At 39.4% G+C, this 27,596-nt stretch overlaps 1 protein-coding gene across 4 annotated transcripts in view; it reads right to left on the bottom strand.

Annotated features, from left to right (window-relative positions):
• Nucleotides 1–21,465, bottom strand: part of NME8 (NME/NM23 family member 8) — a 41,910-nt gene extending 20,445 nt beyond the window's left edge. For 2 of the 4 annotated variants that reach the window (XM_086396822.1, XM_086396820.1), the window contains exons 1-2: nucleotides 3,329–3,627; nucleotides 464–648 (exon numbers count right to left, since the gene is read on the bottom strand). In XM_086396822.1, coding sequence (XP_086252948.1) covers nucleotides 464–648; nucleotides 3,329–3,430 — 287 coding nt within the window. In that variant the 5' untranslated portion in view covers nucleotides 3,431–3,627. Of the gene's footprint in view, nucleotides 1–463; nucleotides 649–1,823; nucleotides 1,917–3,328; nucleotides 3,628–4,403; nucleotides 4,471–10,236; nucleotides 10,354–15,184; nucleotides 15,257–19,544; nucleotides 19,652–19,841; nucleotides 19,900–19,975; nucleotides 20,016–21,059 lie in introns of those variants that run through there. The other 2 variants (XM_086396824.1, XM_086396823.1) reach the window with 2 other exon arrangements.
• Between the last annotated feature and the right edge of the window lie 6,131 nt (nucleotides 21,466–27,596).

The raw sequence follows: 27,596 nt of genomic DNA on the forward strand, positions 1-27,596 counted from the left end.
ACTTACATTCACTTTTGAATATTTACAAACTGTTAACAAAAACTGTACAACTATTTAGTTCTTAGCAGTTTATCACCACTAACTGCCTTGAGTAAAAGGACAGAGGACATTTGCTGTCTCTAGGACAAGGGGAGGCAGAAGTGGAATGTAGAGAGACAGGAAAGGGGTCTGGTTTGGAAGGGACCAGCCTTGGTCCCATTCTAACCCTTGAGTCCAGGGCCATGAAGCCAGATAGGTGCACCCAGTGTTAGAGAGACAAACAGGAATTTCTTCCCTTTCGAAACTGCTTGACATAAACTTTCAGGGAAACTCCGGCTTTGTTGATCATATAAAATTTTGGACTGAAAAGAATACCTGTGGCCTTGACATAAAGATGTTTGTCTTTAGACTTGAGATATTTGTATGTTATACTATGTTACCTGCTAAAACATTGTAAACAATAAGCTTCCTGGCCTGGAGCTACCTTTTCCTCTCTTTCATCCTCGAAGGCTTGGCCATCTCCTGTTGTTCATCCCATGGTTCTTTAGATTCTGTCTCAGAATTAACTTCACTTTCATCCCAGGAAGGCTGTTTTGCCTTTGCTTGTGAAACAACTAGAATATAGCTTAGGTTCCTTGTCATAAAAGAAACAAAATCCTCAAAGTCAGGCTACAAAATAAAATAAAAATAATATTATTAGGCTCATGAAATGGATAGACTACAATGGTGACCCCTACCCAAGTCAAGGACCTCTTCCCCTTCATGATTATTGGTCAAGAGAAAGTTACTCACAAGCCTCCTGTTAACTAACACATCTCTGAGGGACAGAAGTTCACAGTTGGCAGGGACTGATCGTCAAGGCAGTCTAATAACAATTGTTAAACTATAGGGTGCTTCCAAATCAACTGGAGGGCTTGTTGAACACAGTTTTCTGGAGTCCAGTTCCAGACTTTATGATTCAGTAGGTTTAGGGTGGGGCCCGGGAACTGGATTTTCTCAAAAGTTCCCAGGTGATGCTGATGTTGCTGGTCCAACCCTTTTCCAGGGCCAAGAAAGATGGTCTGTGGGGTGCAGCTGGTTTACAAAGTGCTTTTTGGTAGAACTTTCTCTGATGACCAACATGCTCTGTGTTCGTCAGCTGGTTTACAAAGTGCTTTTCAGTAGAACTTTCTCTGATGATGACCAACATGCTCTGTGCTCGTCAGCATATGTAACCACAGGCAGCTGCTGAGCACTTGAAATATGGCTAGTGCCACTGAGACTCTGAATTTTTAACTTTGCTTAACTGTAATGAATTTAAGTTCAAATGGCCACATGTGTCTAATGGCTACTATACTGGACAGTGAATTTCTAGAACCTACATCTCCTGACACCCAAGCCATTGCACTTGCGAATACAAAGTCTTTACTGTATTACCCCAGACAAAAGAGAATTTTAAAAATAACTTGATGGAAAGGATTTACATGTAGGTAAAGAAAGGATTAAAGCTTTCCTATGAAGTTTATGATAAGGAGCCTTCAAACTGGGATCAGATCTATAGGAAAGGTCTGGATACTCACTTCCTGGGGGCTGATGAACAGAGTCTTAGAGGACACATATCATAAAGAGATCTTTGCTCCAATAAAACACAATCAGAGCATCCATTTTTGCTTGGCTGCCTCTATGTCTACTGGAGCTTTCTCCATAGTCGCTCTTTTTGGATCAACCATGATATGGACACCGCCAAGGAAATCTGGGGCTTAGTTGTTGGTCAGACTTATTTGTTTTTTCTATAATGAGAATACTAAACTTAGAGGAATCCACTGTATTTGACACACAGTGGATTTTTTTAAAAACTTTCTTACCTGGTCTACTATTTGACTATAGAAGTGCTTTACTTGTTCTTCAGTAAGCGGTTTCTTATCCTCTGCTTCTATGACAAATCCTGCCTTGATAATCTTCAATTAGAGAGCAAGGTCAGATCCAAATGGGTAGTGGGACCACAGGTAAAAGTCAAGGACATTTGTTTCTTAGGCTTAACAAATCATCCAGATTTGAATGCATTACATGATTTTGCCTCAGCACAATCCATAAGGCACTAAGTTGCAAGAGGCCCAAAAATATGTAAACAAAGAAGGTTCTTTTCATGCCCCCCCCAACCTCAGTGTTTAAATTTTCATGGCTTGAACGAGAGACTCCACACTACTTCTATTATTTAAGTGAATTGTTTCCAGATTAAAAAAAAAAAAACTAACTGAATTCTAAGGAAAGATATCACAGCTTTCTAAATTATTCAAAAAGACATACATTTATAAGCACTTTTAACCATTTATTTTCAAAATTATTTTAACTTTCTTAACTTTTTTCAAGGCTTACCTTTGTTAAATCTGTAACTCATAATCTAGTATATCTTACTCTGACAGCAACAAAAATATCCAAATTACAGGGAAGAATAGAATTTAAAATTCAGCCATGCTTTGTCTTAAAATTTTTTAATTTAATGACAAATTGTGTGTATGTCACTCAAGTATAACAATGTATAAAATGGACCATCTACTTTTTTGTAGTTTAATCAATGCTGCTTTGGCTGAAGAAAGAATGCATGATGGGAAATTCATAATGAGATATCCAATCCCTCCTGACATAGCTTCCCATGTGACCTCCTCTATTGCACATGCAGCATTCTTACAAATTTTAATATAATTTTGTTGTTTCAACACAAAATCTCTATTCAGGGTCAGTAAACCATAGCCCCTTCCACCACACATGTTTAGAAACAAAGCTTACTAGAACCAATCCCCTTTGTTTATTTACTGTCTTGTTGCCTCCTCCAGATGATGGCAGAGTTAAACTTCTGTGACAGAGATCATATGCCCCATAAGCCTGAAAATAGTTACTATCTGGCTCTTTACAGGAGAAGTATGCTGACCTTTGGATTAGAATGCAATTTTCCTCCAAAAATTTTTTCTTTGGGCTCTAAAAGCAAAAGCTTAAATGCTTCTTTAAGTTATCATGTATCTAAAAGGACCATATATTTGTGACAACATCAGGGAATAATGCAAGCTAAGGTGAGCTTATAGCAAGTTTGCACTGATGACAACTAAATACAAAGAATTTGTCATCATTCTTTAACATAAGAATGGCAATTTTTATCTTTTATATTGGATGCTAGTAGAGCAGAGCTGTTTAAATAAGGATGTTGAGTAGGTTGAGCCTTTGTAAGACAAAACATCCAAAGCCTTTAGAGGTACCTAGTACCAGATGTTCTTTATGTTCTAGTTTACTCTAAATGATAAGCTTGCCTCTACATTGAAAATTAAGGAATTTTTTTTACAATTAATTTAAGCTATTGTTGGGAAATATTACTTACTTTTTCTTTAATTTCTTGAACTTTTCTAGCAGCCACAGCATCAGGCTTGATAATAACAATAGTGTATATTTGGTCTAGGAAAAAACAATGGATGGATTTCATTTTCTTGGCACAAAGTCTAGATAACGAAGGATTTGACAATTGCAAGCGTAAACTACTAACGTCCAGTGAATTTTGTCCATCAACAGCTTTGTCCTTATGGCGTTGCAACTACCAGAGTTTCTACTTAGAATCAAAGTATATTTCCTATGTTTGCATGCAGCAGAAACATTCACAAGAGTTTACAGTCAGAGGGCCAAAAAAAAGTGTAGGTGGGTACTAGTTACTTTATTTTTTTGGCCACATTTCATGGCTTGTGCGATCTTAGCTCCCCAACTAAGGGTTGAATCCGGGCCCTCGGCAGTGACGATGTGAAGTCCTAACCACCGGACCACCAGGGAATTCCCAGCACTAGTTATTTTAATACAACTCACGTGCATTAGAATCACACCAATGATCCATCCAGCTGATGGCTGGAGTTTCAGTGCAAGCAAACATTATAAACCAATGGCTTAACTGTCTATGAATTTATCCACATTTATCTACACGTTCTTATAACTAGTTTTTAGTGCAGAATAGCTCACCTGGCATGTTGTTTGCCTGTGATCCCTCCAGGGTATGAACACACATTCACTCACTCACTCAAGACAATCCAATGAAGGCAGGAAGTTGTTCATCCATAAAGTAAACTAGAAGTGCAGGTCATCAGGGAAGAAATTTTTACAAGTTTTGGAAAGATGATGAAGGATAAAGTAGGAGGAAACTACTGTCCAGATTACTCACAAAGGACAGAAGCCCCTGGTCAAATGTAATCTCTGAAAGACTCCAGGCATAGAGACTGAAGGCAAGGTAAGGGGAGCAGAAGAGATTGCTTTTTAAGAGCTGAGTCTGGTATTGCACAAATCATCATTAATCCTACCAGTCCTTATCAATTAACACTGATGTCATTACAAGGTTTTTGCTGCAAGTGATGCTGTAATGAACATTATTCATATACACCAATCCTTCACTGTTACTTTAAAGTAAATTTACTTGCCAACGCCTTCATAGTTTAGTTCCCCAGCATCCTCTGAATCTGAGTCTACAAACGCAATTTCATGATACTGTAAAAAAGGAAAGCAAACAAAACAGTTACATTTTAATATGATAGTGAGAGAGTTTTTAGAAATTTTGTTTCTAGTAAATATGTATAATCAAAGGGATAGAAATTAAAGTGGAAATGTGCCTGCATTTATCTAATACTACTTTTCCCCAACCTTTTCACTAAAATAAAATAAGGAGTATTTAAACAGTTGGTATGTGGAGACTATCAGGAATAATGCATATATGCTATATGGAAAATGCTTAAAAACAAAACCTTTAAAACGCAAGAGCACAAGGAATAAAATAAGAAAGAAGAAAAGATTAACAAGAAAGCAATAAGCACACAATCATTATGTTAAAAACTGAAAACATTTGTAAGCTTCAGGATCCATTCTTGACCATTGCTCCGAGTAAATTAGGAGCAGAAAGATACTTCCTTAACTTATAAAAATAAATGTCTTTCTCAAAACAATAGCCAATTTCCTCCTATAGAGTAAAACCCTAGGAAGGATAAGGGATTCTTAGTTTCTGGAGAAGCCCTGAAAATGCTTCTGTGATTCTGTAAACTACCTGAAAAGTTTATATATTTACATATATACATCATTCTGAAGGACATCAGCCCTGGGATTTCTTTGGAAGGAATGATGCTAAAGCTGAAACTCCAGTACTTTGGCCACCTCATGCGAAGAGTTGACTTATTGGAAAAGACTCTGATGCTGGGAGGGATTGGGGGCAGGAGGAGAAGGGGACGACAGAGGATGAGATGGCTGGATGGCATCACTGACTCGATGGACGTGAGTCTGAGTGAACTCCAGGAGTTAGTGATGGACAGGGAGGCCTGGCGTGCTGTGATTCATGGGGTCACAAAGAGTCGGACACGACTGAGCGACTGATCTGATCTGATCTGGTCTGATGAGTAAAAAATACACAGCACATTCCAAAGACTTAGTTTGAAAAGATTAATGTGGAATACCTTATTTCTTATACTGCTACATCTTTTTCTTATTTTATTGAAGTATAGCTGATTTACAATGCTGAGTTTAATTGCTGCTATATAGAAAAGTGGCTTAGTTATATATATATATATACTTTTTCATAGTCCTTTCCATTATGGTTTATGAGAGGATATTGAATATAGTTCCCTGTGCTATACAGTTTATACATCTAATAAATGATAGCTTGCATCTGCTAATCCCAAACTCCCAATCCTCCCCTCCTTGGCCCCCTCTCTCCTTTGGAAGCCGCAAGTCTGTTCTCTATATTTGTGAGTCTGTTTTTGGTTCATAGATATGTCCATTTGTGTCATATTTTAGATTCCAAATATAAGTGATATCATATGATATGTATCTTTCTCTTTCTGACTGACCTCACTTAGTATGATAATCTAGATGCATCCATGTTGCTGCAGTGATTTTGTTCTTTTTAATGGCTGAGTAATATTTCATTGTGTGTGTATGTATGTGTGTATATATATACCACATCTTCCTTATCCATTCATCTGGGGTGCATGTATTGTTTTGAATCATAGTTTTGTCTGGGTATATGTTCAGGAGTGGGATTGCTGGGTCATATGGCAACTTTATTTTTAGTTTTTTGAGGAACTACCATACTGTTCTCCATAGTGGCTGCACCAGTTTACATTCCTACCAACAGTGTAAGAAGGTTCACTTTTCTTCACACCCTCTCCAGCATTTATTATTTGTAGTCTTTTTAATGATGGCCATTCTAGCAGGTGTAAAGTGGTACCCCATTGTAGTTTTGATTTTCATTTCTCTAATAATTAGTAATGAAGATCTTTTCATGTTCCTATTAGATCTCTGTATGTCTTGTTTGGAGACATGTCTATTTAGGTTTCTGTCCATTTTTCAATTAGGTTGTTTTTTGTTGTTGTTGTTGTTATTGAACTGTAAGAGCTCTTTGTATATTTTGGAAACTAAGCCCTTGTTGGTCACATCATTTGCAAATATTTTCTCCCAGTTCATAGATTGTCTTCTCGTTTTGTCTATGGGTTACCCCATTGTGCAAAATCTTGTAAGTTATATTGAATACATCTTTAAATAGGCATGTTTTTAGTATGTCAGATGTAAGAAAAGACGTTTGAAAATTAATTTCACCTTTTTTTGTTTTTAATTGACTAGTAGAATATTAAAATTATCTATGTGGCTCACATTATGGCTTGTATTTTATTACTATTATTGCACTGCTGCTGCTGCTGCTGCTAAGTCGCTTCAGTAGTGTCCGACTCTGTGCGACCCCATAAGACGGCAGCCCACCAGGCTCCCCCGTCCCTGGGAGTCTCCAGGCAAGAACACTGGAGTGGGTTGCCATTTCCTTCGCCAATGCATGAAAGTGAAAAGTGAAAGTGAAGTCACTCAGTCGTGTCGGACTCTTCCCGACCCCCTGGACTGCAGCCCACCAGGCTCCTTTGTCCATGGGATTTTCCAGGCAAGAGTACTGGAGTGGGGTGCCATTGCACAAGGCAATTGATGAGAAGCCTAAATAATAGAAGTGTCCAACAAAATGGAATAAGATAAAATAAATATCAGATATTTATAAATGTCCTACATATCCACTATTATTAATTAAAATAAGATGTCATTCTGCAAGGATAATGAGAATAACAACAATAAAACCACAGTACAGAGCACACATAGCGAAAGCCAGATGCAGTATAGTAATTAGGAAAAATGTTTAAAAGTCATTCTGCCTGACTTCAAATTCTGCTTTTACAGCCTACTAGCTACCTGTTTCTAAGGAAAGGACATAATGTTTCTAAGCCTGCCTTATTGAGCACAAATACTTCATAAGATTCCCCTAGGTTCAGATTAAGATGCAACATAGGAGGCTCCTGAACGCACCTCCTCCCTCAGACACACCAGACCTACAGTTTATTTGTGGAACAGTTCCCTCCGAGCGAAATCCAGAAAACAACTGGGCAATTCCTATGCATCAGACAGCTGAGGAAAAAAACGCATGCAAATTGGGTAGGAGAGGCTGAGTCACAGTCTCGCCATAAACTCCTTCCCCGACACAGAGGCATAAAATCGAGAGGGGACTCACAACTCCCAACATCCCCCAAAGGAGTGAAAGGCTTGACACCAACATTGAGTACCCCCAACTTTAAGACTTCCAACAGAGAGATGGGGCCCCCAGTGCTTGGCTCTAAATGAAGCCCAAGTTAGTGGACAAAGGAAATAAAGATCAGAGCAGAAATAAATAAAATAGAGACTAAAAGACAATAGAAAAAAATCAGTGAAACTAAGAGCTGGATTTTGAAAAAATACACAAAAGAGAACTTTAGCTAGATTGTGAGGGAAAAAAAGAGAAGACTCAAATAAATAAAATTAGAAATGAAAGAGGAGACATTATTATTAGTTATAATACCACAGAAACACAAGGATCTTAAAAGACTATTATGACCAACAATGAAATGATTGTCTCTTGGACTCTCTGGGAGAGGGAGAGGGTGAGATGATTTGGGAGAATGGCATTGAAATACGTATAATATCATATATGGAACGAGTCGCCAGTCCAGGTTCGATGCACGATGCACGATACTGGATGCTTGGGGCTGGTGCACTGGGACGACCCAGAGGGATGGTATGGGGAGGGAGGAGGGAGGAGGGTTCAGGATGGGGAACACATGTATACCTGTGGTGGATTCATTTCAATGTTTGGCAAAACCAATACAATATTGTAAAGTTTAAAAATAAAATAAAATTAAAAAAAAAAAAATGAAAGGATTGTCTCAAAAAGCACTACCATGTTCATTGCAGCTTTATTTACAACAGCCAAGATACGAAAACAACCTAATGGACACTGATGATGGATAAAGGTATTGTATCTATACACAATGAAATCCTACTTATTCATAAAAAAGGAAGAAATCTTGCTATTTGCGACAATGTGGATGGAGCGTGAGGGCATTATGCTATGTGAAATAAGTCAAAGAAAGATAAATACTGTATGATCTCTCTTATATGTGGAATCTAGAAAAAATGAACTCACAGGCACAGAGAACAGAATGGTAGTTGACAGCAGCAGAGCGTGGTGAACTGGGGAACTGGGTGAAGGAGGTCAAAAGGTAAAACCTCCAAATAAGTTTGGAGGGCATAATGTATAGCGTGTATATGAAAGTTGCTAAAAGAGTAGATTTTTAAAACTTTTAGTGACAAATTTTTTCAGAAAAAAATGACATGACAAATGTCAACTAAGTGTAGTAGTTGTTCGGTTGCTATGTCCAATTAAGTGTAGTAATCATTTCCTAATATCCACATACATCAAATCATTAGGGTGTATACCTTAAACTAATAAAATATTAGTTGTCAATTATATCTCAATAAAAGTAAGGAGTAAAATGGTTTCTGTAAGGATTAAATGAGGATATCTTTTTTTAAATCTTAGCAAACAGTAAGTCCTCAAAAATTCCTAGTTATTATAGCTTCAAAAAGAAGTAGAGGGGGTGGAAAGAGTGAGGGAGGGAGATACAGAGAGAAAGGAAGGGCAAAGTTTCCCTGAAAAACAAGAAACCTGAAAATGTCAAGGAAAATGCGCTTGGATGAGAAAAGTCACTATTGTAAATGTAAATCCCCTATGCTTGTCATTGTCAGTTTACCATCAAAATAGTCATTTTTTCCTTAATGCTTATACTTTGTGCACATAAGGATGTTAGCGCATTGAGACACAGTGCAAACATTTCTCCAAGTTTGCTGCTTTACTTTTATATTTTATTCAAACTTTTAAATAAATATATCAATTTTTTTCTTTTTTGATATGTTTTATATTATACTTTCAAGGCCTTTCTCAACCTATGACAAAATAAATGCTTTCCAATATTTTCTTCTAATACTTTTATGTTTTGTTTCTTCATAGCTCTTTCATTCATATGAAATTTGTTTATGTCCATGAGGAAATGATATAACTTTCTTATATAAATAGCCCAGTATTACTGTTTTATGAGTTTTTAATCCTTTCCAGATTTAAGCTGATAGTTTTTATAGCAGATACTTATACAGCCTTGAGCCTATACCTTCTCATAGTTTTTATTTTTCATTATTTCTCAGCTAGTCTTTACTTTTTGTTTCTTAAATTTACACTTCTTGTTTTTGTTGTTGTGTATGTATATGAGTGTGCGTGTTTCAATATGTCACTCCTATTTATCTGTCTGTATCTGTAATCACTTTCCTATGTGGCTTTCTTTCTTATGGTATATTATGTTCATAGCTCTACATGCTATATGATTCATTTCAAAATTTCAAAATATTTTATTTCTTATTACCAAGTAGTAGACTTTACACACATAGGATCCTATTCTAAGCATCATATTAAATTATAATACTCTATTGTTCATTTGTCAGTTTATCTTGGCCCTCTTTTCATATCAATAAACAGAGATAGAATGTACTAAATAATATTTTACTGGATGAATTCATATAATTTATGACACATTACAACATTTATGTCATATATTCACTATTGCTAGGTATTTAGATTGGTTCCAAAATTTTAGTAACATAGACAACACTGAAATATATAGTTTTTTCTTTCTTTGTCTCATGATCTTAAGGAAACATAATGGAATGTAATTGTCAGTCAAAAGATACATGTTTTATTTTAAGCCTTTGATTCATATTATCAAAATATTCCCAACAAGGTTGCACCATTTAGATACCTAGATAGTTATAAAACTAGGGGAAACACTTCAGGAAAACAACAAAAAGGATGAAAATACATCATTTTGAAAACAAATTTTTTAAAATAAAATTGTTAGTAATTCAAAGTATTACCTGAGGGCGAACCATTTCACCTGCTGCAATTTTCCTCTCCTCATTGACCAAGGCAATAATTTTTTGATTCACAAGTGGTGCATTTGCACCCTGGATTTTTGCAACAATTGTGCCATTCTATAAGGGGAAATAAAAGCAGGAAGGAAATTCATTTTCAGGATAAGTCAAGAATTAATACTTCAACTGGACTAAGTCACCCCACTCTGACCCACACCCTCCCCAATCCTTTTTTAGCTACTGTAATTAGCCATTTTAAAATAATGTTAGTGGTATGAAGTATGTCCACTTGGTAAATCCACCTCTTGGAGTTCTACTTCTATAATTCATCTGTTAGATGATTAGTTCTACCACTAATTCTCCTACAACCAAAGACAGGCCATCCATGCATTAAATTTTACTGGCTCTGTTCAGGCCTCTCAACATTACTCTCCCTCATTATTTTTGATATTATTTCCCTTTTGTCTGTTTTACAACACATAATTACTGAACACTTGTGTACTATCATTCTTTGGCATTGCCTTTCTTTAGGATCACAACAAACTGTGGAAAATTCTGAAAGAGATGGGAATACCAGACCACCTGACCTGCCTCTTGAGAAACCTATATGCAGGTCAGGAAGCAACAGTTAGAACTGGACATGGAACAACAGACTGGTTCCAAATAGGAAAAGGAGTATGTCAAGGCTGTATATTGTCACCCTGCTTATTTAACTTATATGCAGAGTACATCATGAGAAATGCTGGGCTGGAGGAAGCACAAGCTGGAATTAAGATTGCCGGGAGAAATATCAATAACCTCAGATATGCAGATGACACCACCCTTATGGCAGAAAGTGAAGAAGAACTAAAGAGCCTCTTGATTAAAGTGAAAGAGGAGAGTGAAAAAGTTGGCTTAAAGGTCAACATTCAGAAAACGAAGATCATGGCATCTGGTCCCATCACTTCATAGCAAATAGGTGGGGAAACAGTGGAAACAGTGTCAGACTTTATTTTTCTGGGCTCTAAAATCACTGCAGATGGTGATTGCAGCCATGAAATTAAAAGATGCTTACTCCTTGGAAGGAAAGTTATGACCAACCTAGACAACGTATTCAAAAACAGGGACATTACTTTGCCAACAAAGGTCTGTCTAGTCAAGGCTATGGTTTTTCCAGTAGCCATATATGGATGTGAGAGTTGGACTGTGAAGAAAGCTGAGCGCCGAAGAACTGATGCTTTTGAACTGTGGTGTTGGAGAAGACTCTTGAGAGTCCCTTGGACTGCAAGGAGATCCAACCAGTCCATCCTAAAGGAGATCAGTCCTGGGTGTTCATTGGAAGGACTGATGTTGAAGCTGAAACTCCAATACTTTGACCACCTGATGTGAAGAGCTGACTCATTTGAAAAGACCCTGATGCTGGGAAAGATTGAGGGCAGGAGGACAAAGAGACAACAGAAGATGAGATGGCTGGATGGCGTCACTGACTCAATGGACATGGCTTTGGGTAAACTCTGGGAGTTGGTGATGGACAGGGAGGCCTGGCATGCTGCAATTCATGGGGTTGCAAAGAGTCGGACATGACTGAGCGACTGAACTGAACTGAACTGTGTAATATCATTGTACCAGGCATGGTGGTACAAGATAATAGTCTTGGTTTTTGTTGTTGTTCAGTTGCTCAGTCATGTCCAACTCTTTGCAACCCCAAGGACTGTAGCCCACCAGGCTCCTCTGTTCATGAGACTTACCAGGTAAGAATACTGGGGTGAGTTGCCATTTCCTTCCCCAGGGGGTCTTCCCGACCCAGGGAGCAAACCCACATCTCCTGCATTGCAGGCCGATTCTTTACCACTGAGCCACTGGGGAAGGCAGTGGTCCTGGTACCATATAATTATTTAAAAAAAAGAAAAAACCCACAAACACATGTGAGATAAAAAACCATGACAGGAACCACTAAGGGAGGTACAAAGAGCTGGGAGCATCTATAAAAGTTTACTCTGGTTAGGTAGATTAGTAAAAGTACTTATCAACGTCAGGAAGTGATTCTTGGTTTAAAATGTGAAGGACAGGTAAGAAATAAAAAGAAGAAAGATCATTCTAGGCAAAAGGAAATAGAGACGTGAGGGTCCTATGGCTGGAAACAAACATGGTAAATAAGAAGGCCAGCAGAGAAACTAAGGGAAGGCCTGATATGAGACAGAGCCCAATAGCTAAGGGGAGCCAGAATGTGCAGGGGCTTGGGCGTCTTGGGAGGATGCAACCTTTATCCTAAGTGCAGTGGAAAGACTTTGAAATATTTAAACAGAGGCAGGGATCACAATTAGAACTGCTGTTTGTAGAAATCATTTTACCTACCATATGGAGAAAAGGTTAGAGATGGACCAAGAGAGGATGTTTGTACACAAATCAGAAGCTACTCTAGAGGTGAAATGGGAGAGATGGGAGCTCAGTCTATGGCAGTGCTGTCAGAAATGGAAACAAGGAGATGAGTGTGAGGCAAGCTTGGGTGGTGAAATGACAGGACCAAGGTCTGGTGTGGATGCGGTGTAATGTAAGAAGTCACTAAGATGACTTTTCTGTCTCTGGCTTGAGAAACTGGGTATGTTAAGATATTACTCACCAGATGAGGCAACACTAGAAGATAACATTTCCGATGGGGATGCGGAGGGCAGGAGGGGTCTAGGATTGCACCAGTTCATTGTGAGACGTCCTTGAGCTATCAAGAGGAAAGATCAAAGGACCGGTTGGATACACAAGTCTGGTGCTCCAAGTGTAGGATTTAGCTGAAGACATATATACTTGAGTTATTGATATATAAGAAGTGACAATTTGAACTGTGTTTGGGAGAAGTTTTCTAAGGAGATTTATAGCATAATGAAGTCAATATGTAACGGCTGAATAAAGAAAGGTGAACCTGTAAAGGAGAATGGGTGGGGGGGATGGTGAGTAGCATCTAGGAAGCAAAAGAAAAACCAAGTCACAAAAGTCAAAAGAAGCAACTGTTCCAAAAAGGAGGGCATGACCACCACATTTAATACATTTGAGAGGTACAGAATGATGAAGACCTGAAAGCATTCACTCTGTTTAACAACAGGCTGATAATTGGACACATTAGCAACAGCCAGTTTGGTGGAATAATCTGAAAGAAGTTCGATTGAATGGGTTGAAGAATTAATGGGATGAGAAGAGATGGAGTGAAAATATAGAAACTCTTCCAAGAAATTTAGCTCTGAGGTAGAGCAGAGAGGTGAGTGGAGGCTGGAGAGGGACATAGTATCAAAAGAAATTTTTTTTAATTGGAAAGATTTAATCATATTCAAAGGCCAAAGAGAATAATCCAGTTGAGAAAGATTTGAATGAAACCTGACACTCTAATTACCATTTACCACTAAAATGGACCTCCATGAGCTTTCTAATATCCCTTGAGAAAGCCCTTTCTGCTAACAGGCTGGAATGAATTTGTTGTCAGCTAAGAACACTGCCCAAAACAAAGGTGGTTTTGTAGTCATGGATTGAGATTCTTTTTTTTTTTTTTTTAAGTTTTAATTTTAATACAATTTTTAAAGGTTGCTTTACATTTGCAGTTATTACAAAATATTGGCTATATTTCCCATGGAGATTCTTGAATTAGGATTTTGAATATGGGAGCAATGGGTGATAACAAAGTGAGGCGTAACTACAGGAAGTGAGTTGGAAGAAAAGTTCATTGGTAGTTAGGAGAGGCTAGGATCCCGCAGTCCCAGGATGATGACAGCATGTGAGCATGGAAGGAAGATTTTGAGCCCTGTCTTCAGGTGGACGTGGGTCTGCTGCTCAGACCTGACTCACTTGGCAGGTGATGGCCACCCCAAAGCTGCAGACTCTATGTGGGCCACCTGCCCAGCCTCTCCTCCTGAGTCCCAGGCTCCCAACTACTGCTGCTACTAAAGCCACCTCATGGGCACATTAACCTGTCAAGCCCATTCCTGCCTCTGGTTGTTATTCATTCTGGTTCCCTGAATTATATCTAGGCCAAGGGTCTGCAAACTATGACCTATACAGAGATGATACTTCTGCAAAACTGAAAATACATATTGTCTGACCCCATATAAACAACAGCTTGCTACCCCTCAGATAAATCATCAAATCTTTCCTATCCAGTTGACAGCAATATCTATAGTGCAATTTTTAAAATTCAGTTAACTGTATCGTTCACTTCCCTAAAAGAGCTGCAAGATTATTGTTTAACAGAAGCAAAAAGTTATATTTGAGACGTGTTTTTAAAATAATTATTTATAATATCAAAAACGGTCTCTTCAACAACAAAGAAACAGTCCAAACCCTCTCAGGGAAGAATTGCCTTTTTGCTCTGTATCACACAAGCAAGCAGTTACCTGACTCTTCTTTTAGAAACCAGCATTTATAATATTTTTTGATTATTAAAGTTGTTTATCTTGGAATATTTGGAAAATATAGAAAACTATAAGACAAAAATTTAAATTATATATACTTCCCCCATACACAGAAAACTTCTTTTAGCATTCTGGTGCTACCTACCTTCTTTCTATGCATTTATAAATAGAGAAAAGCAAACTATATTACAAAATAGTGACTATATAAATATTTCTTTGTATTGATATATATGAATATTTATAACCAATTCTCTTCTACTGGGTATCTAAGAAATTTCCGATTTTTCACTCCTATAATAATTCATCCTGTAATAAAAATCTCTGATTATTTTCCTTAGGAAAGGTAAATACCATTTTGTTTCTCTTTTTCCTGATCAACTCAGTGTATGGTAGTCTAATCTTCACAATGCATTATGAGCTCCTACAGGTGAGGTTATAAAATATAATAAACAAGCAAATGTAAGGCAAAAAAATTCTACAATTACTATCATCAGAGAAGAGTTCCAGTCACTGTGCAATGTTATTTGCTCTTTAGCTGTGAATTGGAGTCTGATGATACATTTGAGAATAAATATACTTACAACACTGAAGAGAAAAACAGGTTCACATTTATCTCTAAATGGCTGGAGAGTCACAATACTGTCAGCTTCTGCCTAAAAAAAATTATTTCATATAATGATAAAGGACACTATGTTCAAGTCATTTGATGTACTATATTCAAAAAATGCAGAGATACATAATTATGTTTATGTTTACTACATTTCCTGAGTATGTTATAGTTGTATTTAGAATCAAGTTACACATTCTGGCAATTCAGACCCTATCTCATTTGGCTCCAACCTTCCTTCCCACTCTTCATCCTTACAGTTCCCAGCCTGCAGCTAAACTCATCTCACAGACTGCTTCTTATACCTGGGCTTTTCCCCTTGTTACCTGCTCCTTCCCTTCCTTTTCCAACCCGGCTCAAGTGTCCTTCCTCCAAGAACTCTGCTTTGCTCCCCCTTCTGCTGTAAATCATCTTCCCTCCACATAACACTTCATCGCCCTTCTCTCAGGGCACCAATAGTCCCCTTCAATCCTGTACTACTGTGGTACGAACCCAGTTCATGTTCTCTGTTAGAAAGTGAACTACATGCACAGAGAATCATACACACTTGCATGTCACCCCCCACCTTATTAGTCAGAGCTTCCTACATGTTTTTTTGAATAAACTGGTTGTCAGATTTCAAAGCCTTTGATTTTGAAGTTTTCTCACAAATTTCAAGTTGTCTTAAATTGATTATCAACAACTATGTATTAAATAATAGTGTTCCTGCAAATTAATGTAACATCCCTTGGGCCAGCTATCAGGATGTATGTTATAGGATCTTCTATATAAGAGTTGCATTTTGGAACATAGAGTGATTGTTTCCAAACTGGGTTTCCAGAGGTTCCTCAACAGTGAGGTGCAAGCCAAGGCGGGGTCCCTTGGCCCTATGTCAGCCAGAGGGGCTATGTTGTAATCTTTTTTTTTAACACATTGGATTCTACATCACTTTCTTTCTTTCCCTTTCTTTCTTCCTTCTTTCTCTACTTTTCTCTTTTTAAAAAAGTAGGCTTCACTGCTTTCAAAAAAAAAAGAAAAAAAACTTAAAAGGAACTAACCTATAATATTAAAGGACAGTAGTCAAAGATTACTACTTTGACTGTTACCCAAGTGGCTGTTACCCAAGCCAGTGGGGGTTCTTCTGTCCTTTCTCTTCTTTGTGCCAAGGATCAGACCAATGAAACTGTGAACACCGGTCAGATATTTAGCAAATTTTCTAGCAGGCTATGAAGGGGATTCCTTGGCACATTTTTCCCACTGCTTTTTCCTCCTGTCTTTCAGCTCTCTCCCGGGACTCAAGCCTGGCCAAAACTAATCAAACTCAGGCTCCGATGTCTCATTGCAAAAATTCATTGAGACACAAAGCAATAAGAGGTGGATTTGTTAGGATCCAGAGAGAAGCCACTCTTCAGGGTGTGAACCATTGCCGAGGGCAAGGGCTGGGGCCATGGTATTAGGCCTGGCTAGGTTTTGTGACGGAGAAGGCAATGGCACCCCATTCCAGTACTCCTGCCTGGAAAATCTCATGGATAGAGGAGCCTGGAAGGCTGCAGTCCATGGGGTCGCTGAGGGTCGGACACGACTGAGAGACTTCACTTTCACTTTTCACTTTCATGCATTGGAGAAGGAAATGGCAACCCACTCCACTGTTCTTGCCTGGAGAATCCCAAGGATGGGGGAGCCTGGTGGGCTGCCATCTATGGGGTCGCACAGAGTCGGACACGACTGAAGTGACTTAGCAGTCAAAGATTACATTTAAAAGTAGTCTAGCCATCATTGTTATAATTTAATATTATAGTTAAGTACTAGCAAATAAAGCATATAATTAAAAACTATAATACATGACATTTACTGAATTTTTATATGTATAGGCACAATGTTAGTACAAGTGTTCAAGTCTTTTTTTGTTGTTGTTCTTTTTTTTTTGTTGTTCAAGTCTTTTAAAAGACCACATAATAGAAAAAATTTTATACTGACTATGAAATTTAGGGTGATTTCAATAGGTAATTAACTTGATAGGTATTAGTTTTGGATTCAAGTTTACAAGTTCAAAAAGGGTCTTTCTTTAGTTAACGTCAGGAAATAAAATATCCAGCAGAGGTCGCCCCTCCATTGCTCCCAGTGGAGGTTCGGAAGCTATTACACATAATTTTTTTTTTTTTTAATAAGCAGGTCATAGAAGAAAAATAGCATCAGTCTAAGTGAATGTACTTTGTTGGTTGTGCTCAAACAGAAGAGAAGCCATTTAGAGACAATGCACACGTTTTTGTTGTTGTTAAATTAAACAAAAGAACAATATGAACTTTTGGGGGATGTATTTTAGAAAGTTTACTAGCACTCCCTGGTGGAATAGATATAGTGATGAAACTGATTCGTGTGAGGCAGGTTAAGGAAGTCTGGCTGGCTGGGGTACTGCTGGGAGGACACACTCAGAAGGCTCTGGGTGGGAGGAGGCGCTGTGAAGACCGGTGTCCTCCTCACATAGCCCTGTGCTGTGCTGAAATGGTAGCCCAAAAAGCTACATGGGCCAATCCTCCTGGACCCACTCCTCGGCCTCCACCACAGTGCCCAACCCACACACATACCCCAGGTCTGCTCCTACTCAGGCTCTATGAACAAGGAGGGATTTAATGATTCCAGACCACCTGGGAACACAGCATCAAATTATACTTTCCTCTCCCTTGCGTTCTATGCACCAGTTCCCTTCCGGGTAGCCAGACAAGTGAGCAGGGGTTCTGCCTTGCTGTCTGTCCCCATTGACCCCAGTTTCCTTTTCGACCTGGAGTTTCTTCATGATCTCTAGACCATGAACTTGCACTCCTATCACTTCCAGACAGATTGCCATGAGTCACGAGAATTTTCTGACCCTTGATTCTCCAAGATCCATTTCCCAGCTATTAGATCCTTCTGTTATTGTCTTATAATTTCTTACACCAACCCAACGTCTATTGCATATGGCAATTCCCTTTCGGCCTCATTCTCTGTCCTCTGAAATTAGTTTTCCTCCCTGTTGTTGTTTAGTTGCTAAGTCGTGTCTGACTCTTTGCAACATCATGGTTTCCCTGTCCTTCACTATCTCCTGGAGTTTGCTCAAACTCATGTCCACTGAGTCAGTGATGCCATCCAACCATCTCATCCTCTGCTGCCCCCTTCTCTTTTTGCCTTCCATCTTTCCCAGCATCAGGGTCTTTTCCAATGAGTTGACTCTTCCCATCAGATGGCCAAAGTCAAGTCAAATCTAGAATCACAATTCAGTTCTACTAAGGCGGCCTGACTCTTCAGAGTTAAGGTTGTAATATAATGCTGCCCTTTAAAAACTTATATGGCCCTTATTTTAAAAGACAAAGTCAATCTCTTGACAAAATGAGTTAATGATTGTATATAACCACCTACTCTCTCTTTTTTTAAACTTTTCTTTCTGTTTTCTCTTTGTTGGGTCTTCAGGCTTTTTTTTTTTCCCTTCTTTGCAGCCCACCTTCTTTAAGAGGAAAAAATAATAAAAGATGAGTTTCTAAGCTTTAGACGGTTTATTTGTAACCTTGAACTAAGAAAAAGAAGCCCTGTAAACAATGTGTCTGCAGAAGAGGATGGACAAACGTAAGCTAAGGTCAGTAAGCAAATTCATCACAAGGTTGGGGTTGGGAAGAGTCAGGAAGGCCTGTATACATGAGAACATGCAGTAGATTGAGGCTTCATATTTGTATCAGGGATTATGAGTTTTCGGGATAAGAAGTAAAAATACATGAGTTATCTGCTTTTACATCTTAGGTCTAGCTGGTATGGACATGTTTCTGTCCAATAGAAAATGAGTCACATGCATACTTTTAAATCCTCCAGTGGCCACAGTTAAAAACTAAAAAGAAACAGGTGAAGATAATCTAATGATACATTTCACTTAGTCCAATATATCCCCAAATGGTGATTCTAACATGTAATGGATGTAAAACATTATTAATGAAGTATTTCACAATCTTTTTTTCATTCTTGTATTTTATACTTAGGATGCATCTCAATTTGTGGGCTAAATTTTAATCATAAATAATTGACTTCTAATTAGATTTCATAAATTCAAAGAGGTAGAGTCACATATCTAACATTAACTGGGTAAATGACCAGAGTCCTACCCTAAGCTTTCTAGTAAATGCCATTTGCAATCCTTATTCTGAACACACACCATATGCTCTGGTAAACCAGGGTAAATGACCTTAGCTTTATAGGAATGGGACAAAAATCACATTTGTTCTCAGACCTAGTGGAATTAAATATACAGTAAATTACCAAGTAAACACTGTTCATTTGGAACAATTGACAGAACATTTAAAGTAATAAAATAATAGTTTAGTGGAAATCCTTACTACAGCAAAATGCAGAAGTTCATCTTCATTCAGCTCATTTTTCAATTTTCTGAATAAGGTTTGCATTGCTTTGCAAGGTCCACACCAGGCTTGGTAAACATCGATCACTAGAAGATGATAATATTCGTGAAAGAACAAAGGCAAAGAGTCTTGAATAGCAGCTTCTCCCAATTCTCAGGGCAGAGAAAATACAGAGCAGGTTTTTACTCTGGGAAGTGGGGAGCGGCGCTCAGTGTTGGGGTGCCACAAGATGCCCTGAGCCTAACTCCAGACGGTAAACACCTGGGAAGCCAGTACCTGTTAGGCCTTTGTTCTGCATCATCTCATCCCACAGGCTTTGATTATTGATGACCGCCTGCAAAAAAGAAGGAGTGTCAAAAGTCTTCAAGGGCCAATGCTCTAAGTAAAGAATTGTTGATGTGTCTGCCTACCTGTAACTGGATTTCTCGCTTTTTGCCTGCCATTTATCCACTGTCACACAAAAGAGGGAAGAAAAATAGAAAACATGTAAAAGGAAATTTAAATAATGTTGTTTATTCATTCAAATAGCATCTTAAGTACTGCAGAAATTTCCCTCAGCAGTATTGGATTATGTACTTTCGCCTCTTCTGGAGAGAGAAGAGTCGTGGTCTCTGAAGAGCTCTCCAGGCTGGGATCTGTGCTAAATGCTTGCAGCAGCCATACTGTCTTACCCTCCCAATAATTCTGAAGCAAAGTAAGTCATAAAAGAAGCAGACTCACAGATATAGAGATCAAACTACTAGTTACCAGTGGGGAGAGAGAGATGGAGGAACAACATATGGATAGTGAGTAAGAAGTACAAACTATTGGGTATAAGGTAGGTTCAAGGACATATTGTACAACACAGGAAATACAGCCAATATTTTGTAATCATTGTAAATAGAAAGTAACCTTTAAAAATTGTATAAAATTTTGAACTTTTTTTTTAAAGGTGCTCTATAAGGTGGGCAGCCAGTTGTATGTTTTGCAAAACTATGGCCAGCTCAATAATGAACTCTCTGTCCTTCATTCTATATTTCCTGGCACTGAATTCCCATAAAGCAGTAGCTTCTAAGAAAAAGAAGTCAGAACTGTTAGGAGACACAGGTACTTAAACAGAGTTTGTTTTTCCTGGAGGATTATAGAGTGTCTGTGTGCCACATGTTAATTGTCCATGAACATGAACATGGATCTTCCTTGGGTTCCTTTCCAGGGAGATTTAATTTTTAGAGCAAGGCCACCAGTGTGTTCTGAGGCACAGCATAAACTTTGTGCAGATGTTAAATCAGTGAGGCCTAAACACCTTGCTCCCTGGTGTCAAGGTTGTTTACACATGGCTCCAACTGCGTGTGTCACTGGACACTAGTGTGAACAAAGGAGTGACCAGAAACAAGACTACATCCGGCAAAGGGAATTCTCTCACGAGCGTTGCACAAAACAGACCCTTGTCTAGCTGCTAGATTCTGAAGGATCAAGAACAGGAACTCAAAATCCCCGAGGGCATCAATCCCTTACCAAGGCTTGTGTTTTCGCGGGATAAATTCAGCCAAGCTCAAGTCCCTGGGGTGCGCAGCAGGCCTGGGCGGTGGCCGGACTTCCGTGGCGCCGATGCTGGTGCTGGTGCTGGTCCCGAGGATGAGGAGGAATGCCAGGACGGTTCCGGCAGCGGAAGAACGCCAACGTTTCCCTCCACCCGTCCCCCTGCCCGCGAGCCCCGTCCCAGCCACCCACGGACCGAAATCCCAGCACGCAGACCTGGGCGGCGGTTACAGAGCAGTTGGCTCCCAAGTTCGTCCACTTCTGCTGCCTCCTTGCGTCTGGGTACCTTCAGCATCTCCCCTCCTCCTCCAAAGTGTGTTGCTCAGTGCTGCTGCTGCTGCTGCTTCTAAGTCGCTTCAGTCGTGTCCGACTCTGTGCGACCCCAGAGACGGCAGCCCACCAGGCTCCCCCGTCCTTGGGATTCTCCAGGAAAGAACACTGGAGTGGGTTGCCATTTCCTTCTCCAATGCACGAAAGCGAAAAGTGAAAGTGAAGTCGCTCAGTCGTGTCTGACCCTCAGCGACCCCATGGACTGTAGCCCACCAGGCTTCTCCATCCATGGGATTTTCCAGGCAAGGGTCCTGGAGTGGGGTGCCATTGCCTTCTCCGCAGATTCCGTCATCTCCTGCACTTGACGCCGGACATGGCTGCTCACCAAGGGCAGTGTGAACCCTATGCGCCTCTGGTTGGAAAGAAGGGCTCCCCAAACTCCAGCCCAGCCAATCCTCCAGATTCCCTTGTGCCTACCTCCCTTCTTCATCTTTAAAAAGTAATTTAGAAAGCACTTTAGACTTACATGAAAATTGCAAAATTAATACCCAGAGCTTCTATATATTTTTCCCTTACCTTATCTTTCACAATCATAGTATAATTATTGAAGCCAGGAGGCTAATGTTGATACAGTATTAGCTACACTACAGACCTCATCAGGTCCTTTCCATTTTCCCAAGAATGTCCTTTTCCTGGTCTGGGATTGAGTCCCACATTTCATTTACCTCTCCTTGCTCTTCTCTCATCTAAAACCATTCTTCTGGACTATCTTTATCTTGTAAAGCCTTGGTGTGGGTGTGAGTGTGTGTGTGTGTGTGTGTGTGTGTGTTATTTCATTATGGCATTTGCAGAATTTATATCAGGAAATTTTTAAAGTAACAAAAAATATATACTCTCCTTTCGTGCCATATGCATTTGATCATTAAAGTTACTTTAACTGCCTTTTCAGCTTGCTCTTTTATCTTATTCTTAGGATTCAAATACACCAAATACATTAGATCAGCTCACTATTTGTCATGATTTTTTTGCTGTTGTTGTTTTTTTGATGTCTATGACTTTTTCTGTGAGTTAGTTTTTAACAAGGATTGCCTTTTAAAATGGAGAAGGCAATAGCAACCCACTCCAATACTCTTGCCTGGAAAATCCCATGGAAGGAGGAGCCTGGAAGGCTGCAGTCCATAGGGTCGCTGAGGGTCGGACACAACTGAGCGACTTCACTTTCACTTTTCACTTTCACACATTGAAGAAGGAAATGGCAACCCACTCCAGTGTTCTTGCCTGGAGAATCCCAGGAATGGTGGAGCCTGATGGACTGCCGTCTATGGGATCACACAGAGTTGGACACAACTGAAGTGACTTACTGCTAATGCTGCTGCTGCTGCTGCCAAGTCGATTCAGTCGTGTCTGACTCTGTGCGACCCCAGAGACGGCAGCCCACCAGGGTCCCCCATCCCTGGGATTCTCCAGGCAAGAACACTGGAGTAGGTTGCCATTTCCTTCTCCAATGGGTGAAAGTGAAAAGTGAAAGTGAAGTCGCTCAGTCGTGTTCAACTCCTAGTGACCCCATGGACTGCAGCGTACCAGGCTCCTCCGTCAGGATTTGCCAGGCAAGAGTACTGGAGTGGGTTGCCATTGCCTTCACCATGCTAATGCTAATGCCTTTTAAAAAATATTATTTTATTCAAGTATAGTTGATTTACAATGTTGTGTTAATTTCTGCTGCACAGCTATGTGACATGATGGTTTATCCCAGGATATTGAATATAGTTCACTGTACTATACAGTAGTACCTTTCTGTTTATCTATTCTGTATAAAATACTGTGCATCTTGCAGAGATTGCTTTTAGTCTGAGCATTTGTGACATGGCTTCCCTGGTGGCTCAGATGGTAAAGAATCTCTTGCAATGTAGGAGACCTGGGTTCAAACCCTGGGTTGTGAAGATCCTTTGGAGAAGGGAGAAGTGACTACCCACTCCAGTATTCTTGCCTGGAGAATTCCATGATCTTGGAGGGTTACACAGTCCGTGGGGTTACAGAGTCAGACACCACTGAGCAACTGACCCTTTCACTTTTTTTCACTTTTTTTCACTTTCTGTGACAGGACTGCAGAAGCATGGCTACACAATGATGTTCCATGTGCCTTTGCATGGTCCATCATTATTTACAGCACCAGACAGATTGTATGTTAATTTCTCAAATTAGATTTCCTACTTCCCTCAGCAGAAAACCTGAATCTTTTCCCATTGCCCCATGATGTATTCTTTCTTATCACCCCTCCTCAGTGTGAGACTTGTTCTATTTTGATAGGGTGAGTGGCTGGCTTGGCTTGGGAAGTATTCTGTACCCACTTTTATGTGGGGGTAGGGGGCGGTGAATTCTCTGGTAATATCTATACTTAGAGTACAAGTCATGTGTGTAACTTCCAGTTTATTCCCTGTGTTTAGCAAGTTTCACATGGGCCACTCCATTCTCTGAGGTGGCATCTTTCTCACTAGCTTTTTAGTTGTCTGATTTTCTGGAGAAGGACAAATACAACTCTAACTGCCAACAATTCCTACTCGAGTTCATCCTGATTCTGATGATCCAACCTAGGAACACACCTCCCACCATGAATTGCTCCATTCACAATTTGTTGGGGTTTTAATTTTTTGTTTGTTTTTTGTTTTGTGGGGGTGGGGCAGGGTTGACTGCACCATAGCAGCATGCAGAACTTCTCAGACCAGGGATCAAACCCATCCCTGCTTCAGGGAAGCACAGAGTCTTAACCACTGGACCACTATAGACATCCTGTAGTTTGTTTTCATAACATACGTAACTATTTCTTGATTTTAGGCTAGCAGTCAATCTAATTTCTGGAGTCCATTTCACAAGCTCTAGTGCTTTTATCCCAGTTCTTCTCATAGGTTACCCCAGGAAGCCATCTGGTAAACCTCTGGGGAATCCAAGTTTTCCTTTGGACTCATGTTGACAACAACATAGGTACCAGAACTTTCCTCTTTAGGAACCTCTTCCTCTGTTGACAACTATTGAGATGGATCCGATTCAATTTACTGACAATCTAAACCTGGTGAAGCAGCAGTGATTGAAAATATATACTACCCCTGAAAACACCAGACGGCGAAGTGCAGGGACAATACATCCTCTTGATATATATCCTTGATAGGGTAAGGTCATATTCAGAAATTCTCTTGCAGGTAATTCTGCTCATCTACTTGGTCCACTGTGGGAATAAGGAGCCTGTCTACAAAGGTCCATTGCATCTCTTAACCCTATGGTTGTTTCCTGTACTCCAACCCATATGCAGAATCTGAGAATCTTTTTTTTTTTAATGAAATTTGTCTTGTTAACCTGAAAAGATGTTATTGTGCAGCACCTACAGGAAGCATTTAGCAAGTGCCACAAATGTTCATGCACATGTTTCAATATCTTCACATAATGCTTTTACTATTTAAGGGAAAACATTACTACTACAAAAAAGGTTTCAATCTATTCTCAAATGATCACATTTACCAGAGTTCAAGATATGCAGGGCAATAGGTGAAACTGAGTTTTCAAATATCATTCCTACTAATTGCACAAAGCTTGAATGTTGAGGTTTTGAAACATAAACTTGATAAGCTTTTGATTTGGGTCTTCCTAGTAGAGACTTCAAGGACAATAACTTCTGAAACTGTTATTTAAAAGAAAATATATTTATATTTGGTTAAAGGAGAGTATAAGTTAGAAATGCCAAAAAGTCTCTGAGAGGTTTTACTCCTGAAGGATCTAGTACTTTGTTTTTCTTCTAGAGTATATTTGACATTATCTTTCAAGTTTCGTTCAATTTTAATTTCAATTCAATAAGAAAGCTGTGGTACATATACACAATGGAGTATTACTCAGCCATTAAAAAGAATACATTTGAATCAGTTCTAATGAGGTGGATGAAACTGGAGCCTATTATACAAAGTGAAGTAAGCCAGAAAGAAAAACACCAATACAGTATACTAACGCGTATATATGGAATTTAGAAAGATGGTAACAATACCCCTGTATACGAGACAGCAAAAGAGACACTGATGTATAGAACAGTCTTTTGGACTCTGTGGGAGAGGGAGAGAGTGGGATGATTTGGAAGAATGGCATTGAAATACGTATAATATCATATATGGAACGAGTCGCCAGTCCAGGTTCGATGCACGATACTGGATGCTTGGGGCTGGTGCACTGGGACGACCCAGAGGGATGGTATGGGGAGGGAGGAGGGAGGAGGGTTCAGGATGGGGAACACATGTATACCTATGGCGGATTCATTTCAATATTTGGCAAAACCAATACAATATTGTAAAGTTTAAAAATAAAATAAAATTTAAAAAAAAAAAAAGAAAGAAAGACAAAATCTTTCAAGTTTCATTCAAAATGCTTTTTCCTACACTGACCTGCCAGGAGATCCAACCAGTCTATTCTGAAGGAGATCAGCCCTGAGATTTCTTTGGAAGGAATGATGCTGAAGCTGAAACTCCAGTACTTTGGCCACCTCATGTGAAGAGTTGACTCATTGGAAAAGACTCTGATGCTGGGAGGGATTGGGGGCAGGAGGAGAAGGGGACGACAGAGGATGAGATGGCTGGATGGCATCACTGACTCGATGGACATGAGTCTGAGTGAACTCCGGGAGTTGGTGATGGACAGGGAGGCCTGGCGTGCTGCGATTCACGGGGTCGCGAAGAGTCGGACACGACTGAGCGACTGAACTGAACTGAACACTGACCTGCCACTTTGTTTTTCGGTCCTCACACAGCACTATCTATAGCATTCCATTTTTTCTTGGCTCATAGGTTTATTGGTATCTTACTGATTCACTTCTAGGTTCTCTGGATCTCTAAATATATATGAAGGACGATAGGAGAGGAACTGGCTTGTAAAATTGCCAAATTGTTTTCACTTTGCTCTCTTCTTGTGGTTATCTCTGGCACCTGGCAACATCACTTGCACAAAAACACTCAAAAATTATTTGGCAAATTAGTGCATTTGGAAATAGCAGACATTCTTGACACATTTGAAAACTGCTTGGTGAGGATTCCTATTTTTTGAATTTTAAACAAAATTCCTAGTTTTAAATTTAAGCACTCTGATCCAGGTCATTAGATGATAAAGAAAATAAATACTGTAGGGATTTACTTTAAGTTCATCATTTGAGCTAGACATAGAAACAAACTACTCTATCTAGGAGAAATTTATGTACATTTTTGTTAATTTTCCCTATCTCTTTCAGGTCAAACATTCTAGATTCTGAATGCCAATTTAAATGTCATTCAAATAATAATACTCTCTTTTCACACTAAATAAAAAATTAAGGTTCTGAGAATAATTAAAACATGTAATACAATAAACCCTAAAGATAAAGAAATAAATGTCACTTAGTTTCTTCTCTGCTCTCACTGTCTGACACCGAGGCTTATCATGCTAGAGGAAAGTTGCTGCAATGGAGACCTATGTAAAATAACAGGGGGTTGGTTAAATAGGAGTTCATAACTCAGTCTGGAAGTAGGGAAGGGGCACCACGAGATCCGGCCCATGCCTTTGGAAAAGACAAGTAAGAATACAGTAAGTCCCCTACAAGTTCTGTTCCAAGAGCATGTTCTTAAGTCTGATTTGTTCAGAAATCCAACAAAGTTAGCCAACTAATACCATCAGCTATATGGTACTGTACTATAATGAGTTTACAATGCTTTCACACAAATAATACACCAGAAACAAACACAAAACATAAAAAAAAAATTTTTCATCTTATATTTAGTACCTTGAAAAGTACAGTTGTGCAGGACAGCAGTTGGCATAAAGGGGCTGGCACCAAGTGAGCAGGCAAGAAGAGTTACTGCCTGGAGCGGGGAAAGGAGGTGGAAGATGTAGAACTGAAGGATCATCAGCAATAGGAGATGGAGGGTAAGTTGCAACATGTGAACACACGTTCGCATCTTTGAAAGTTCCCAACAGGAAGGTTCATATGTAGGGGACTTACCGTAATTACTCCCTCCACTCGCCGTGAGGGACTGGAGGCAAGAGCAGAAGGTATAGCAAACCTGAGCATGGACCACAGAGTGAGGCCATTGGGATGAAGAGGGTACGAGGAAGGAAGGTGACTACAAGGTGGAGAAAACAGGATGTGCCAAGTCGTAGAGGATGAAAGAGTCAGACACACAGAGAATTGTGATTGTGATGCTTGGCCTGAAATAAAGGATCTGGGTAAGGTCCCTATGAGTT

The sequence above is a fragment of the Bos grunniens genome, chromosome 4 (assembly GCF_055505025.1).
Source record: "Bos grunniens cultivar Pamir isolate PY7600 chromosome 4, Bosgru_T2T1.0, whole genome shotgun sequence".
Taxonomy (NCBI): domain Eukaryota; kingdom Metazoa; phylum Chordata; class Mammalia; order Artiodactyla; family Bovidae; genus Bos; species Bos grunniens.